This window comes from Anguilla rostrata, chromosome 11, assembly GCF_018555375.3.
Source record: "Anguilla rostrata isolate EN2019 chromosome 11, ASM1855537v3, whole genome shotgun sequence".
NCBI lineage: Eukaryota > Metazoa > Chordata > Actinopteri > Anguilliformes > Anguillidae > Anguilla > Anguilla rostrata.
The window spans coordinates 28,324,732-28,343,250 of NC_057943.1; the positions used below are offsets into that span (position 1 = coordinate 28,324,732).

The following is an 18,519-nucleotide window of genomic DNA, read 5'->3' on the forward strand; positions in this document are numbered from 1 at the left end:
ATTTATATTTTCATGATATTAATAAACAGGAACGAGAACAATGTGTGAGGGGGGCTGTGAAGACAAAATGTGAAAAGTAAAATTTGGAAAAAGGAAATAACTGCTTACATTGACAATAAAAACAGAATACAGAATTGGCTTTAATTGGCTGGTGTGACGCTTCAGAGTTGTAAGCTGATTGGCCTGTGAGGGGGGGAAGCAGTTGGAGATGTGACTGTGAATGGGGCCTCTCCAGCTGTGTAAGCTAATGTGGGCGGTGTGGGCGCCTGCTGTACACAGCTCATTAGCCCCAGGCAGGAGATGGGGGAGCTGCTTCACTAGCTCCTCACCACCAGCTCCTCACGCTAGCACACAGACCCTCAGAGGATGGCGCGGTGCTGAGGGGCGGGCACAAAAACTTTATTGGGTTGCTTGGCAACCAAACGACCAGCCCCTGAAAATAAAGCTGGAATAAATATAAGTTTATTGCAAATTCCATTTGCTCAATGCCGACCATCTCCAGGTTGAACTGAGCGTGCTCGGTGCCGAGACCACCTCCTCGAAGGGGCTTCCACGCGCTCGGCGCGTGACGGACACCAGGGCGCGTTCGGCCGCGTATGGAGAATACGCCGAGGCCTCTGCTGAACCGGCGCTAGCTAAACCCGCTAGCTCCGCGCTCCCCGGGCCGCTCCGCGGTCAGCAGTCGCGTAAACGCTAACAGATGTGCGCCAGGAAACCGCGCCGGGCTCAGGCTATTTTTAGAGGGAGCGCTTCCAGGGCTAATTGTGGCGTCATTAGCTGGGCCCGGGTCAGACCCGGGGCTGCTGGGTAATCCCGTTTCCTGCTCCGCTGAACCCCCCGTGTCAGGGGGACAGGAGCTGTCGGCGCGAGGCAGAGGGCCTTTGCCCAGGACGGTAATTAGGAGCCGATTGCTTTCAGCAACAAGGCCTGCAGTGGTTTCTCTGACCGCTGCCTACCCCTGCGAGGGTCAGCCTGAACTGCTGTCCAGCCAGGAACGGCCAGTACTCCACTCCAAATGCATGTATTTGAAATGCGCATTTGCATTTCTGAACAATTTTTCAACCACTGTGCTTAAATAATGTTATGAGCGAAAATAATAATATTCACATAATAAGACTGCCTTCTGCATTCAGAAAGCCTGAAAGCCTTTACTACACTTCAGTCACTTGTTAGTGACACAAATGCGTTTTGGTGTGAAGTGTACCAGAGCGTACCTGATGTGCTGCACTGCAGTATGCTAACCACGTCTTGATGCCAAAATGTGTGTGTCACCTGCTCTCTGGGCTTGATTACAAGTGCTGACACCAATCCTATAAATTATACCTCTGTGCCACTTGCAAAGCAACCTACACATCACCATTTTGATAATAACTTACACTGTTGGTACATTTATTTTGGAGGTACTTAGTATTTTGTAATGCATTGCATTTCAGAGGATTCTTGGCCGTCCCTGTGTCTAGCCAGCAGCTCAAGTGCTGTCTGCCCCTGCTGCTCTGATCAGGGTGGATGTGAGGTTTGCAAACAGGAAATAGATGTTGTCAAGGCTTTGGTGGGTAGCAACCTACTGAGTTGAGGCTCCCTTACCTGTGTGTTAGCTCTCTTACCTGTGTGTTAGCTCTCTTACCTCTTTGTAGGCTCCCTTACCTGTGTGTTGGCTCTCTTACCTGTGTGTAGGCTCCCTTACCTGTGTGTTGGCTCTCTTACCTGTGTGTAGGCTCTCTTACCTGTGTGTGGGCTGTCTTAACTGTGTGTGGGCTTTCTTACCTGTGTGTAGGCGCTGAAGACGTGGCTCTGCACTTCGTCCATGGAGTCCATTCCGTAGGCCACCGTCCCCAGGTGCAGACGCCTGAAAACCATCTCGTTCTGCGTGAGAGTCCCTGCCATGCACAAAACACAACCACGTTACATCACTCTTACACAGATCTACAAACACTGCCAGAGAAATTCCAAGTGCCTTGCTCTAGGGTGCAATGGCAATGCCCCAATTGGGATTCAAACCTGCAACCCACTGAGCTGCAAGCCCAATCATTTAACCATTATACTATACACCTGCCATTATACCACAATACATTTTTTACTAAAGAAAAAACCACACGTGGCACCTGGGTTCATAGCTGGCGGTTGCATGTTCAAACTCTGGATGAGCCACTACAGATATAGCACACCTGAACAACTTCAGCGAGAAATTCAGCTCTATAAATGCACAGTATGACTCTATTTAAGCTATGAATGTTAAGCAAAGAAACAATGCTAGAATCTTGAGTCAACAAAGCTCTATGTCAGCAGCTTTATGCCAGTAGCAGTAAAGACTAAAGAACACATGCATGAAGTTAAGGTTACTGGCCAATTAGGACTCAGCCCTCACTTCAAGGCCACCGCTGGTGTGCTGAGGTCACCGGGTTGCCATACAAGAGGTTACTCCCCCAAGAGAATGTAATGTAAAAAGCGCATCTACGGGCACCTGACAGCCAAGTGCTCCTCCCATCAGTAATCCCCTAATCTGGCATACATGTTAATGAATTACGAACCGTTTCTGAAAACGGTAGCTGCAGCTCATCAAACTGAGCTTTCACAGGCAGAAGCAAGCAGCGAAAGGGCAACGAAGACCCCTCAGGTGAAGGGCTGCAAGTACGAGGCCGGCTCAGGGGCTAATAGGATTTTAATGAGGGGGGACGCGCAGAGTTCAGCTACGCTTTTCGGAACGCGCTTCCTGGTCTCCCAGATCTCCCGAAAAGCCCTACCTTTACTGAGCTCTGACACCAGAGCGACATTAACCCAGAATCCCCCTGGACTAAAACCAAGGCCTGCAAGGGAAAGGGCCCTTAAAGTTTCAGGGGTTCAGGGTCGTAAATTTTAAGCGAAGCGCAATTTCCACCGCAGACGGTGTTCCGATACGCGACCGGCGGGAAAACGCCCAGAGGAGATTTTTGATTTAAAGTTCCATTACGCCTGTCCCTGAGAGTGGTGGCCAAAAGCCAAAAGTCCAAAGAGAGTGCCACGCCCATTGAGGGGGTGGGGTTCTGGGACTTGGGGGGGGGGGACATCAACCCTTGACCTTGACAAATTTTCAACGCTATCCCATCTCGCATTGGCCCAAAGCTCAGCCAGCTCAGCTCCTTCCCCCGTCCCATTGGGTGATGGACTGCAGCAAACCCGCCTGACCACCCCCACTCCCCCCCCGTCACGGCAACACAAATCAGCACTAGCTGAGGACACCCGACAGGTACTGTTTCTCATTTCTTACTGTCCAAGGCCAATTCACGGTCCATACTCAGCCATACTCCATCACCAGGAACCATTTCAAAAGTCTAAATCATCTGGTTTCTGACAACAGCTGGTATATACAAGAAAACAAGAAAGAACACAACCGTACAGTTTCACAAGCTCAGGGATCTCAAACTCACAAAGCGTGTTTGTTTATGGCATACTGCAGCACTTAAGCACATTAATTACAGTCTCCGATTGGCTGAAGTGTGCACACCATCTTACCGAGGCCTAAAGTGGCTGTTAGCTGAAAGGAAGACCAAAGTCTCACAGACATTGCACACTACTGTAGGCACTGCACAGTGGGGCTTTAGGCCACAGTGAATCGAACGGAGACAAATCCTTCGTAAAATGCCCTACATAAATAAAATCTGATTTGATTTGATAAAATAAGCTGCCCAAACCCTGATAGTAAAGCAGCCCTTCAGTTACCAAAAAGAAAAGAAAATGCAAAACGCTGAACCTCGGAATCTCAAATCTCAAGAATTCTTGGCTAATTTGGCACACGGCATCTTCTAGGCCAGGAGTGCAGAATGAGGGCAGGTCGGTCTCAGGACTTCATGGAAGATTCATCTATTAATTATTCATTTAACCCTATGATTAATTTAATCTGCCACTTTTTGATACAGTCATGAGCCGCAGATTACTCAGGCATCCTTGGCGAAAATGTTTTACTTTATTTGAATGCAGGAGTGAACAAGCATTGCAGTGTATATAGCTGGTCAGAAAATTACAGCATAATAATTGGTTGAAACTAAAACCAGCCAAACACTCCAGGAATGGAGTTGTGCACATGTGACACGTCAAGAGCTGGCAGAGATGTTTCCAGCAGGCCTAAAAGGATTGTGGGAAGAGTTGGGTCACAGGCAGTTCCACGCCACCTCCACTGCCAACTCTCTAAAGGCCAACAGGCTTGGAATAACACAGAGTAGGAGCCAAACCTGTCCAGTACACACACCCGCGTGCTAACGTGCTAACGAGCTGCTGAACAAACACTGAGCACCTGCCCGTGCCCCTCATAAGAACAACCTGTAATTTCAGCCAATAACATCCTGGCTTCTCTTCAGCAGTAAATCAAGGTCTGCACAAACTAAATTACATTACAGCTATACTTTCACTATGTGAAAGTCTTTAAAATATTCTATAAAATCCAAGTCATTGTATTGTAAACAACGTTTGCCACAAAATGACAAAAAACTGTCAAACAAAATACAGAACAGCACTTCTGAACATCTGTCTGGTTTTGGCCAGGTGGCAACCCTGGCTTGCACTGATTACAGCGCTGCAACTTGCTTCATAGTTTTTAGGTTTTTGGCAAACAGGCCACACAATTTGTAGAGGGAGAAAGGACAAGATACACTGGAGGAGAGCTTCACAGACACAGCTGTGACGCCCTGGCGTTTCTGCCAGCGGCGTTGGCCCCGGGTCACCCGGCCGACTCACCCGTCTTGTCGGTCAGGAGGTAGGAGATCCGGCCCAGCTGCTCGGGAATGGTGCTGGCCCGGACCACGGTCCCGGGAATCTTGGAGTCCCGCCGGATCATCCAGCTGAACACCATCTTTCCCATATCCAGGTTCACACGCAAGCTGGGCAAACAGGGCAGAGGGGCGGAGTCAGGAGGCGGGATATGGGCGGGGACTGACTGTTTTAAAAGAACACGCTAAAAATGTTCAATGGACGGGGAAGAAAGGATTTAGCCGATTTCTGTTTTTCAGAGCTCACTGGCACCCTCTGAACATTAATAAAAATCTCCAGAGCACAGTGATGCTAAGAGCTGAAAGAAAAGCCATACATGACTGACAATCAATACGATTTATTGAATACTAGAGCGGCCATGGCCACAGATATTGGCCAAGTGACACCTTTAAGTGTTTGCATGTTAATCAATGTAATTACTCCATGTAATACCAAGCATCACAGAAATAGCACATCTGTTGCGTTTAGGCATGTTATGAGACATCCTGGTCATAAACATTCTATTTATATTAACAAAAAACGTTTTTTTTTAAAATGTAATTCCTCTATGTTATAGCGTATATTTTATTGTTTGCTCAATTTATAACAAATAATAAAAAAACACATGCCAGTTCATGCAGAGAATACCATAATAAAAGTGCTATGCATGATAATAACAACCATGGTGTTAATAGCGGAGGCGACATTTACAAGCTGGCGGTAACAGGCACTACCTGGCTGAAATAGTTAGGCTATATTCCAAATACTGTACTTCACTTTATTTTCTTTTCCCTTCTTTAAAACACATTTTTAACAAGGGCAGATTTTTAAAGTCACTTACTTAGTCACAGATGGGAAAATGGGGAAAAAGTAAATAAATAGAAAGACGAAAAATCGGTCAAGCAACACAGGGCCTGCTCTTACACAAAATACCACATATCCATGGAACTCCTTAAACCCTGTCTGTCAATCACAGGAAATCTCAACCTCGCCGCTAAATATTTAATCTCCCGAATACTCCAAGGAGAGGTAAATAAATGTCATGGCGGTTCATTGGGGGAGACATGGCGGTAAACAATAGCGAGCGGAAGCTACAAACGCCCTTGTTTCGACTGGCCCCAGGGGGCGACCACCCACTGGGGCCTCCGGGGTCAAAGTCCACACTCATAAATCTGCTGTCAAGGCTACTGCAGAAGCACACCGACAGACAGACTCTGAATGGCGAGGGGGACTGGGGGTTTGGGGGCTCACCTGATGGGAACGATGTTGGAAAAGAGGAGGAGGAAGCGGAAGATCTGGAGGTACCAACGGCCAGCGAAGTGCTGCAGGGCCACCATGACCAGGGACACCACCACCAGCGCCCCAAACAGGATCTTCGTCAGGCAGTTCACTTCCAGGTCAAAGAGCCCCACCTGTAGTGATCCCGCCCAGGAAAGGAAGTGACCACATTTATAAACATTTACAAAATGTCTGCACAAAAGTCAGTCGTGAGGCCAGCATGTGATCATACACTACATCATAGAAAGAACAGGCAACTGTTTTCATACAGTTTGCATAATTCTGTACTTTTCGTTTTTCTGTCCACTCTCTAAGAAAGTAGTTAATATAACTCTGCAGTGTATGATCCATTGCATTACTTATGACACACCATACATCAAGTCAATTTTTGTCTAATCATGTACTACGTCACTAAACCTTTGATTACTTAACTCTACAGTCAACTATCAGCTATGTCACCATGAATGTACCTTATGAACAAATTCCTCCACTTCAAAGCGAGACTAAATTAGCTGTTAAAAAGTATATTTGTATCATACATTACACTCTTAATCATGATTATTATGCATTTCTGCAAAGGGAGCCACTGAAGTTGATGGAAGTATGGCTACTGATGTCCCAGCACACAAATCAAAATGGCTGCCGTTCGGAACGTGCCTTGTGCTTTGGGTTGGACGTGTTCATCACGCTGCGGAGCTCCTTGCCAGTGTAAATCACCACCCCGATCACGGTGCCTGCAGGAAGAGAGAGTGAGGACCCAGTCAGTGCATCACAGAGAAATGGGTGTGGCCAACCCCCGTTCCCCTTTAACAGCCCAAAATGTTCACCAACCTCAGAGCCACGTTTCAAAGGAAATGGAATACCAGAAGAAGCTTAAATGTGATTACTGTAATAAATTAAGTGAGTGAAATCAACGCACATCAGACTTTAACTGTGTTCCAGAAGAATCTGTGGTTGTTAGGAAATGCAGTTGGAGAGGGTGAAAGTGTGGTAAAAGGTTTTTGGAAGAGAAGTCTTAAAATTGCACACCCTGTTGTGGCCATATTCTTAGAGTGACATAAACTGGTTACAGGCAGTTATCTGCACAGAAACCTTTCCCCGTCTCTGAGAGAAAGCGGAGCCTTCAGCGTCCCCAGCTGGCCGCTCTGCTGGTGACGGGAGGGCGTGTTCCGGGGCCTTCCTTACCGGACGCGATGACGGTGCTGGCCCACAGGGTGTTCTCGATGCTCAGGCTCTCGTTCACCGGAGGGTCTCCATCCTCCTGGAGGCAGAACAAAGCGCACGTCTTCCGTTACTAAAGAAACTCCGGCAGCGAACAGCCCTCAACTTATTTAAACTTTAAACTATACTTTCTTTTTTTTTTACATTTATACAACTATAAATTTGAGAAGGTGGTGAGCTGTTAAACGGTCAAAGTAATCAGATTAGCCTTTTTAGCTCAGTAGGCCTAAGTTTATAGGCTCAAGCACAAACATAGTTCGTCCCCAATGGTTTAAGAAACAAAGAGAAAATGCAGCTTATAATCCTTGAATCGAAAGTGCATATTTTTCTATTTCTATAGCGCACGTTTTAACTAAATCATGCCGTGCTCATTGAATGGGTATCCAGGCTATGCTATTTTTGTATTCCAGTGGACTATTAAGCAGATTGGTCCCAAGACTTCAGTAAGAGAATAGTACTCAAAATGTTTTTAAAAGAACAAAGTACTCCACGTGTATGTTGTAAAAAGATGTCTGGCATTTCTAAAAGTCAACAATGACAGTTTGATGCTATTTTTCACAATCGGTGTTCCTATTCATTCCTGTTCTTAAAAAATAAATTCATTAATTCATTCATTCATTAATTCATTAATAAAACACATTAAAAGTAGAGACTAAGACAGTAAGATTTAACACTGACATCCTTAACTGAGACTTAACTGTTTAAGTTTTTTTTTTTTGATCAGTGGCCACTGAAAGTAATGAGAAATGTTGTTTTAAAAATGGAAAGCATAAAATAAAAGAATACACACAACATAACATTGTGATAGAACTTAAGGGCAAAAGCCATCGGGCTGCACTGATTTTTCTGAATAGACACTGGACTTACAACCTTCAGTACTCCACGGCAGCAAGATCTCGACAAACTAATTTCAACTGTCTGCTCCTGTCAAAGAACTCCGATCACAAAGATCCCAGAATTTTCACAGACAGTACTTTCCACTTGGACAGTTATCCACCGATTATACATCACAGCAAAACAATTGAGAGGTGAAATGAAATCCAACATCACGCTCACTTTTAAGTATGTGTGCGTTTCTAGACTTTATTATATACTACATATAACATTATTATATGCCAAACTCTATTTTCAAAAGATGAACTTTAGGGGAAAACAGGTTCTGTGGTGACTGTCCCCACATGGGGAAGAACAATAATAAAAATGCTAAAACAATGATTTTAAAATAGTTTGGATTTAAGCAGCATGGTTAGAAATAAAAATACCAACATCTCTTCCCAGAAAATGTGGTATTACAGTGCTATTTTTAAAACCTTTCAACTTTCTGAAAAACGGCTCACCAAAACAATTATGGCGGTATCACAATAAAGTGCAACAGTGACCACTAGAAACTTCAAAAAGTTTCAGAAGGTTGTTTTTTTCCCCCACTGTTGTCTAGCTGTATTTTTAAATGTTTTTTCACTATAAGTAACTGTTGCTTTTGGCACATTTGCCGGACACCGTGACCCCGAACCACGACGCCATGCTCACCCTGGTGAAAGTCCCGATGAAGTTGTGGATGTCGATGTTCGGCTCCTCAGCGTACACAAACGATCGGATCTGGAGGAGGTCCTGTATCCCATGGCAACGCACAGTGACAGAAGGTCAAAACTGGCAAACGTTCAGCCCCAAGCTCCAGGACTACAAGTGCTCACAATTCAGTCAATAGAGGAAATTAATTAAGATGCAACTACCTGAAAAATCTTCATGGAACATGGTGCGTTTTAAAATTTGTGATCTGAATGTCATGTATTCATGAGTTTAATCTCCTAAACTGAAATATAACTGACGCCAACCCTGATATTAACAGTACATTAGTGATATTTACCCATCAGGTAAATAAACTTATAATTCAGACAATTCAGGAAATGAACTGCAATCAAGGCCTCATTATAACATTATAGCCATAGTGTGTGTGTGTGTGTGTGTACGTGAGTGAGAGTGAGAGAGAGAGGGAGGGAGGGAGGGAGGAGGAAGGGAGGGAAAGAGAGAGAGTAGGAGGGAGGGAGAGAGATAAAATCCTTGAAAGATTTGGAGGCATTTCTAACATGGTGTAAACATTTCTGCACTGAAATGGCAGTGTACTAAATAATGATCACTGTCATACAAAAACATGAGCAGGGTAAAGGGTGCAGGAAACCCGAATGCTTGACTGTGATTGGCTGTTCCCTCACTGTTCCGGCCTTCAGTGTGGTAGGCTCACAGCCGGGCAACTCACCCCGGCGGTGGGCAGTCTCTGGGTACAGGCCACGGGCAGGCGTAGCTTCCAGTCCGTCTCTCCGTCCAGCTGGTCGGTCCGCAGGAAGCAGGACCCTGCCGGGGAGAGGGGGCGTCAACGAACATGTCACACATTGCAGAGAGGAGAGACAGGCCAGAGACCAGAATACACCTCCGCTACACCGCACAGAGCAACCAATCAGAACAGTACACACTCGAGTAGGCAATCAGCACTCGTATACGAGTGCAAGTAATTCTTGGCAAAGTATTACACTAAGGCTCTTAATGTATATTGTTCAGCCTCAACTGTTAACAGTACTGAGCTGGGACTGATAGGTGGCTCATACTGTGAAGTCACTGTTCTAGTGCATAGATTAGCCTCAAGGACTGGTATTGCACTGTAAAAAACAGTGCAATACCAGCACTGGCAAATATTGAAATGAGTCAAGCTGTCTCACCTCATTGGCAATATTGGCAATCACCTTATTTAGCTAAAAATAATAGAAATAAGATTTTTAAGTCTAAATATAAGACTAAAGTACTTGTTGAGATTGACTTTTTAGTTTGTTTTTGCAGTGTGAATAAAAATCGTGACAGGGCCAACTGTGACCGGCAGCCCCACAGGGAACGCACAATAGATGCTTTGTGAAATTATGCTGGGTATGAGGGAAATCCTTTGTGATTATTATTACTATTATTACTACTTCCTCCAACTCATGCCCATGCGCGCCTGACTGGTAAACTGCAGTGTCAGAAGCAGCAGCGGTGGCCACTGCATGCTCTGGAGGAGAGGAGACGCTAGTCCGCCTTCTCCCAAATCAACAGCGGAAGTTGCAGCAATGAGCGCTCATAAATACGAATGGGCATTCCAAACGGGGCAGAAAATGGGGGAAAAGCATTCATGGAAAAAAAAAAAGCTGAACTCAGTATTTGGGTAGAATTGAACTGACTTCCTCTGGTAAATCTAGGCTAAACCAGTGGCTTACGCAAAAGGAACTATAAAATCTGCCACACTAACTCTTAAAATAGAGTAAAGGCAAACAGATCTTGAAACATCCACTAACTGGAGCCAAAATGGAAGTCATTTAGCCTTGCAAACAAAGTGGAGCCGCTTAGCTCCAGCCCAGATGCAAACCATGGATTAACTGCAGTCCATCTTGGCTCTGTTTCAGTGACCCTGCTCTGACCCAGTAAGCCTCTGGTATCCTCATCTCTCCTGCACAAGCCCACAGACACCACCAGGGGGCAATGCTGCCCAGGATGCCTCAATGTGCTGTCTTGCAGTCGTCTTTATTTGGGAGGAATGTGCATTGTCTGCGCTAAATATATAATATATAGAACACACAATCAAAGTGTGTCCATTTAAAAGATTAAACATAACTCTAATTGGCCTAGATAGGTAGAATTGATTTATGATGATGTTTATAATGGTGAAATTGTCTTTATTCCTCCTGTCAGGTGTTATTTACTGAAACCTGCATGCTTGGCATGTTCTCCTCCACTCTCTCTGAGCTACACCCGTTTCCACGCAGGAAGGGGTTCCAAGCGAGCGCCAGCTCGGATCCGGGGTGAAGAGGATGCCGACGAGCACGCCGCTGCTCTTGGATCGGCAGGCCAGCCTGGCGAGCGGGAAAACCCAGCCCGGAGCGACACGCCCTGCTCGCGGTTCTCCTACGCAAACGCAGCGGTGGGCAGCGGGCCCGATCCCCCGACCGCGAGCGACCCGGTCTGAGCACGATTCCTAACAGGAGCGGTTCCAAAACTGCGGGGTCCCAGTGTCCTCAGCAAAATGTCGAAAATACTTCCCCTTTTTAAATAATAATCTCCTAATATTTCAGTACAAAGTGTTATATAAAATGCGTGAATAAAATATGAAATTTTATCTCCAATTCATTAAAGTATCATGGATTTTATACATTTTAGAGAAAATAAACCTTCTGTGTCATGTACACCTTGCTCATATTGCAGTCCTTATATGTAGGTGTTCTTACATGTCTTTGAGATGTACTGACACTGTGATTTAGACATGCTCCAATATGGGGTGTGTTAAAGAGCCACTGATCTCCAGCCTTCAGGTAAAACCCGTGGACCCAGCCCCCCGATCTGCAGAGTCAGGCTCCCGGGAGCCAATCAGGCGGTGGGGGCGCGGTTTCCTCTGCCCCCCCCCCAGGCCCCTCCTAAGGACTAATGGCCTCCATATGTGGGGGCTAATAACAACCTCCCCTTCCCGTAATTTCAGCGATGTTTCCCCCCTTTAAAGACACGCTGGCTCACATTTCCGCCCTGCCCAGATTATTCTTGGTCAACCAAATTACTGTAAACTGAACCTACAGACCCCAGAAATGCTTTGTATGCAAACGCAGTCGATATGCGGTTTAGTGGGTTTTGCGCGATCAGACGACGCCGTGCTTGTTTTTTCTGTATTTGTTTATTCATATTACCCCATAACCCGTCCATCCGTCCTGATCTGACCTTGTATTTGTTTAGTATTTGTTTAGACTTTGCTGTTTGGATCGTTACTTGGTTTTTGCATGTCTATTTTATATATGGTCTGAGTTGGGGGGGGGGGGGGGTATGGCACCAGCCTCAGTGTTTGAAGAGAAATCAGGGGTAGAGTGAAGCTGCAGAATGATTCATCCACACGGTTAATGGCTTAACCAAAGTGCCTTTGCTTGCATTCCCCCCCTAACCTTTTCCATCTCGATCGGCATGCATTCGAAGACACGGAAACAGCGGAATGCGTTCTGACGCAACTGCTAGGAGAATCCCTTCATCCCTGCTCAGATTTGACGTATTTATGGAATATGTGGCCCCCCCACCGCAATCTGGTATTTGAGAATTCCGGAAAGGAAAAATGAACTGCAGGTAGTCACCGTTTCGTTCCGAGGTGCGTAGGAAGATCATGTCGGCGGGAACGCGCTGGTTCTGCAAAGAGGAGAGGAGAGAGAGAGAGAGAGAGAGAGAGGTCAGGCTCGGTTTGTGGGGCCCGAGGGCCCGGGGCCAGGGCGAGTTTCCTGGGGTTGACTGTATGACTCCAGCCTGGCCTTTATCTGCCCCATTGCCTGCGCCGGGCCAGTCAAAACAATAAGCTCTCCTGTAAAACAAGCCGGCTGGTTACCAAAACGAGACCCTCGCTGGGGCACGCCCCGGGCGTGACCTGCGCTTCGGAGCTAACCCCGCGGCGGTCAGTGTCAGACGGGCCCGGCGGGAAGATGTTTTTAAACTGGGCCGCGTCTCGCGGAGTTCAGAACCGGTCCCTGACCTGGCTGGCGTTCCATTGCCCCCGGCAGGGCTGAGCTCGTCAGCCTGAAACGCCGTGCTGACGTCTGCAAAGGAAAGGCCAGCGCACTGCGCTATGTATGCAAGTGGGTTCTCTCCCAGGGGCCAGGCCCGCTCCACACAAAGTCCTAAATATTTTTTAAGTAACCTGCGGAAATTTCACAATTCCACCTTTCTCCCCCCACAACAACCTTTTGGAAAAACCACAGATTGTGTCAAAACTCCAGGCAAGTTCAGACAGGTTCTCCACACAAGTTAGGTACATCAAATGTCATAATTATTTTATGGGCACAAATTTAGCAATGGCTTGGAGAATTAAGGAGGCCCCACATGTTCACAGTGGTGGTGTTTATCAGCTTCTCGCTGTGAGGGGCGGAGAGGGGATGGGACATGGAAACAGCAGTCAGAAGAACCCTCTGCACATTTCTTGCGGTGACATTTCTCCGGTGTGGGTTTCCTCGTTCCTGTGAGAGCCGTGTCTTTCTGAACACGGTGTCCTCGGCGACCAGGGGGGCCATCAGTAAGGCAGGCTCCAGGACCCTGCTCACATTACGCAACACTTTGCTGAGACCCCTTCCCCCAAGCCCGGACGGGCAGGATGACGGTAACAGCTGAACAAAAGCGAGACATGCCAGAGAGGAATTATGGGGGATTACCAACAGCCAAACAGCAGATAAAGAGCCCAGTGCTGTGCGGAGGCTTAGGGCATTTCACAATGACTGACAGGTAATTCTAAACAGCGCTGTGTCACTGTCAACAAAGGTCACCCCCCCGCCCCCCAACACACAAATACACACACCCATACATGCACACAGTCCTACATATAAACATGCATGTATACACACAGCCACAAAAACACAAACCCATGTACATACAAAAACAAATACACACACAAGCATGTACATACATACACAAAAACACACACAAACGCACATACACAAAAATACACACACATACATGCGTGCAATCAAAATGCTGATACTGAAGTTATCAATGACCACGGCACAAAGAAACAAGCGTACCGCTGCTTCTCCTGCTCGTGACACTGCTTCTCGTTTCATTTCCGTTTTCACAAAATGTTTACAAGGGCTTCATACGCACGGACACAACAATAGCGCAACAACTACATGTACAAGCGTAGAATATCTTCCGATGTGCATGAAAAATATAAGAGAAGACGTCATCCTCCCTACAGATGAATCATATGACCTTTACACTGCTTTGAACTGTATGGTACTTCACACCATGAAATTCAGATTGCCCTCAGAGTTGTGTGTACTGTAAAGAAAGAAAAAGGCTGTTTTTATAAAAGTGCAGCAATCGTCATAGGCGTGTGCTGAATCGCTTCAGAGATACGGATCAATTTGTGAGGAGTTGCCGTGTGCTGTACAGCACCAACAATAGCAACAGGAAAAAGAGAACAGGCATTTTGCTGTGCGATTATGTGAAATGCACGTCATTGGAAAATATGAGCAGTGCAATAATCGCTTTTGACCGCATGCTTTCTTAGGGGTTTTTAAGGTGACACGTTATTATTTATTCATAAAATGAGTCATTTTCAAGAGGCAGACTAAGATAGGCGAGATATGGCGCAATCCATAGGGTGACAAAGTCTCAAGCCAAATCTCTGAATCCCCCGCGTGGTTGGGGGTTCAATCCCCTGCCCTGGCACTGTTAGCGGGGTGATCCCGTGCCTGTCTGTAACCCTCTCTGCTTTCCCCATTTTTGAATAAAGCAAAGAAGCGAAAAAAACAAAAGGAAGGCAAACTGTCCGGTCTCCTTTAAAGAAAGGGGAGACATCCCAATATAAACCAGCACCACTTTCAAATGCCTCTCTAGCGTGACATAAAACGTCATACAGCAACCACGTGGCTTTCTAGCGAATGCGTTTACGCAGGACGTGCTAATGTGCTGACCCACATTACAAAGGCCTGGGCGGCAGAGGCAGCTCTCCTCTGCAGGGCTGAAGCTAAAAGGCTTCCAATGAAAGGTACAGAGGTACAGACAGCAACAACAGAAGTGGCAGAATCCCAACATGGGTGCGAGAGCTCGATGAATCACCATGTCACCCGTCCGTGGGCAACTGTACCCATCACAAAAGACACAAACATCGAGGGGTACTCTTATGGAAAGAATGATATAATAGACGTAAATAAAACATATTGTCTGGCTAAATAATACTGTATTGCAAAACTTTGTATTATATGGGCAAACAGGAAACCCTGCTGCTTTGTTTAGATATTGTAAATTCTTTTTAAAGAATATCAGAAAGTATCAGTATGCTTTCTGATAGCTGCACTCAAACTCCCAGGTCTCGCTGCAGCCTTGGGGCTCTTCTGAACAGCCAGAAGATTCTGGAACTCTGAGCACCTCCTCAGATGATGTGTGCCGCGGTTGAGAAATAAGCAGTTAGAGCGACAAACCTTTTCCACAATGATAAGGTCTCCCACTTGAATTCCACTGCTCTTCACTTTCACGGTTCCTGCAAGGAAGGACATAAAAAGACAATCATTTGAGGCAGCACTGAAAACATAAAGCAATTCAAATAAATCATAAAATAAAAAGTTAGCATTGCATCTTAAATCACCAGAACACAATCAATAACAGTGTATCACAAACAGGAATTTCCTGAGGTCGTCAAAACTAAATGAAAGCAATGCAAAATCATGGGAACACACAAAGACTGAGTGGAAAAGGCAAATCAGGGTACACTATAAACTTATTTTATTCACCATTAAAGGCATGCAGCCTTGTTGTTTGTTTGACATGTCGAACTAAACTGATCTCAAGGGATAATTTCTCAGATTCTAACTCGAGCTTGAAATTCATTTCAAGCTCCAAATACATTCACATGTCAAATGATAATTACATGGTAAAGTAATGAGAATCTTTCACAGAATGGCCACAGGTGACCTTCAAAGAGACTTAATTAACATGCTTTTTTCTTTGTCCCTCAGACATTAAAAAAAATAAATAAAGATGTTCAGCAAAGTGGAAATTCCAGCAGGGAACATGCATTCTTTCATAAGACCAAAATGGAGCATGGATCTGTGGTTTAGGGTGTCAGGACTGTGAACCCCACATCACTGCCAAAACTCAGCTCACCATTGCCTCCCCCACCCACCCAGTTCTCATGGTGATAGCCAATGGGCAAACGTTTCACCAGAGTGGGCCCTTTCACTGGGAACTGCCTAGCACCTCCTCCAAAACTTGTTGTCTTTTGGAATTCTCTCTCTCCCTACTTTAAATCCTCATTGAGCTCTGGGCAGCCATTTCTTCCAGAAGATTCCAAAAGATGGGGGTTGCAGGAAGAGCTCAGAAAAATTCTTGCGAGCCCATTCAGAATGAACCAGCAACCTTGTTTGGAGCAGGGTGCTGACCTTTGACCTCTGCAGTGACCTCTGGCTTTTTGCATATGTAAGGAATTAAGCCTTGTTAATATCTCCGGGCACATGGATGACTGCTGTTTCACAAAAAAAACACTATAATGGAGCCAGATGTCGTCAAACTGTAACGCACAGGGGCAGCGGTGCAGTATAATGGTTTGCGAACTTGTAACGATCCCCCGGTTGGCGTGCTGTAGTTGGACCCTTGAGCAAGGCAGTTAACCTGAATTGCTTCACTAAAAAAATATCCAGCTGTATAATTGTCCTGGATGTAAAACTGAAATCTGTGTAAATCATTCTGAGTAAGAGCGTCTGATAAGTGCTGACGTCTACTGCAGGGCACGTGTACACAGTGAAGGAGACATGCAGATGAACGGATAGGTTCTGCGGTAGTCCTGCTTTGTGAAGCGAACAGCTGAGGAGCGGGCCCCATTCCGACTGATGTAATTTACCAGCCCTGCGGCACAGCCCTGCTTTCGTCAGCCTCGCAATGATTTCCAAAATTTTTCTCTGGGCCGCGACTCCTGAGGTCAAATTCCGTGAGCTGGAGGTAATGTAAACAAACCGCGGGCTGGGGTGCATTTGACTCCGACTCAAAGCAGTTTTATTACATATTTACTTTGATGGGAACATAACTCTCGACAGGCTTTGTTTTTCCCATTTGTCCCGTGGGACAACCTATGATATTAACCCTTTACGGTGTAAGATCACAAATATGTGAATAGAATGTTCTTAAGTGAACATTCTAATGCTGATGTAACAATCGCTACCGCAGATTAGTTCTAGAACACTGAACTTAGAATTTTGAAAAAAACATTTCAAAAAAACCTACTCTTCAAAGGGTTAAAGAGTTCTACAATTAACGTCAATTAAGTCTTGTTGCTAATCCAATGGATACCTTTTTGTGGTTAAGTAAAGTAGTAAAAATCATATGCAAAAAACATTTAAGCCTAACAGAATAAGAAAGGGAAAATTTCTCTCAAAAAGCCTAATTTCACAATTTTTTACTTAAACTGAGAGCTCTTAATTTATTAAGATTATTTTTCAATACTAATTTTCCACTTTACAATGATAGATTTTATCCAAACACTGAATATGGAATCAATGGCCAAAAAACGGTATACTCAACGATACGTCTACAATACATTTAATGATATTTTCCAAATGCAAACTAGTTTTCTTCATAGCCACTGTATCCAGTTTACATGCCTTTTTAGAGGCGCTTGCGAGGAAAAAGCATCTAGATGGACTGATAACAGTCATTGTCAGTAGAAAATCATGACATCTAGATTTTGGGGTAGAATATTCCCCCAACAACCGCAAACCATGTCACAGAAGGCACATTTTCATTCAGGCACAACGCTCCTTCCTCTTTCAGTAACACATTTCAGTGATAATGCCCTATCTTCACAGCATTTCCACTTCCTGTTACCAAAATGAAACAAAAACAAGTTCTAAAAAATTTTATATCGCAAGGGAGGGAACAAAACCCCTGTACTTAAATTCCTCACTTGAAGTTAAAGACAAGCCCATCATGGCAATCAATAAAACAGTGACATATTCATTTGTATTATCTATCCTACACCCAATGGAGACCTGAAGAGGACAGTCTCCTGCCCCCCTGGACTGCCTTGGCCGGAGAACTATCCTCTCCTCACTAGGCCAGGGATTCCCATTAACGAGGGCCTCCAAGGAGCTGCGTTTACGCGCAAAGCAAGCTGCCAGTTCAAAGGAGGGAAACTGATGGAAACCACAAGAGGTCAAAAGTTTTTTTGTTTTTTTACTGCTGGCAGCACATTTCTACCCTTCGCATTGTGCACTTCTACGTTCCTGCTTCAAATTAAGCAAAATACCGCCCTGCACCCCCCCCCCCCTTCCTGGAACCCCTGCCACGGTTGTGACTCCGCCCACTGCTCACTCATCGCTGGCAAGCCCCACCTTAAAGGCTGGCTCCAGGTGAAACAGGGTATCCATCAAACCAAATTGGCCTTTTGTCAGTAAAATATGTTTAAATATTAAGGTTAAATATGTTTAGCTGTTGTGAATTATGTATTGAAAAACTGCAAACCCTAGAAGGCTCGGCGATAAACCATATTTTTAATGGCCCGCTGGGCCACTTAATTTTGAAAAGTTACTGGCCCACAGGAAATAACCACTGGAGTAATAATTTGGATGGGATGTCACAAATTCTGTACGTTTTCTGTTTTACTGTATTTATGTTTTAATACCATTAAGTTCAAATTATAGTTGCCTGATAAGCATTGACAACTTTGCCTTTAAGACACACAACAGGAAAAAGGAAATGAAACACCCTTAACGCATGTTGTTAAGATAATGTATTAAATAGATCAATAGTGGTCATTTCATACCTTTCTCTTTCTGT

General features: G+C 45.2%; 1 protein-coding gene across 4 annotated transcripts in view; it reads right to left on the reverse strand.

Annotated features, from left to right (window-relative positions):
• Positions 1–18,519, reverse strand: part of LOC135234517 (probable phospholipid-transporting ATPase IIA) — a 61,702-nt gene that overhangs the window by 33,781 nt on the left and 9,402 nt on the right. For all 4 annotated transcript variants that reach the window (XM_064299202.1, XM_064299203.1, XM_064299205.1 and 1 more), the window contains 9 exons: positions 15,174–15,232; positions 12,345–12,396; positions 9,473–9,567; positions 8,746–8,826; positions 7,183–7,258; positions 6,655–6,731; positions 5,971–6,131; positions 4,708–4,850; positions 1,765–1,877 (listed from right to left, as the gene is read on the reverse strand). In XM_064299202.1, coding sequence (XP_064155272.1) covers positions 1,765–1,877; positions 4,708–4,850; positions 5,971–6,131; positions 6,655–6,731; positions 7,183–7,258; positions 8,746–8,826; positions 9,473–9,567; positions 12,345–12,396; positions 15,174–15,232 — 857 coding nt within the window. The remainder of the gene's footprint in view (positions 1–1,764; positions 1,878–4,707; positions 4,851–5,970; positions 6,132–6,654; positions 6,732–7,182; positions 7,259–8,745; positions 8,827–9,472; positions 9,568–12,344; positions 12,397–15,173; positions 15,233–18,519) is intronic.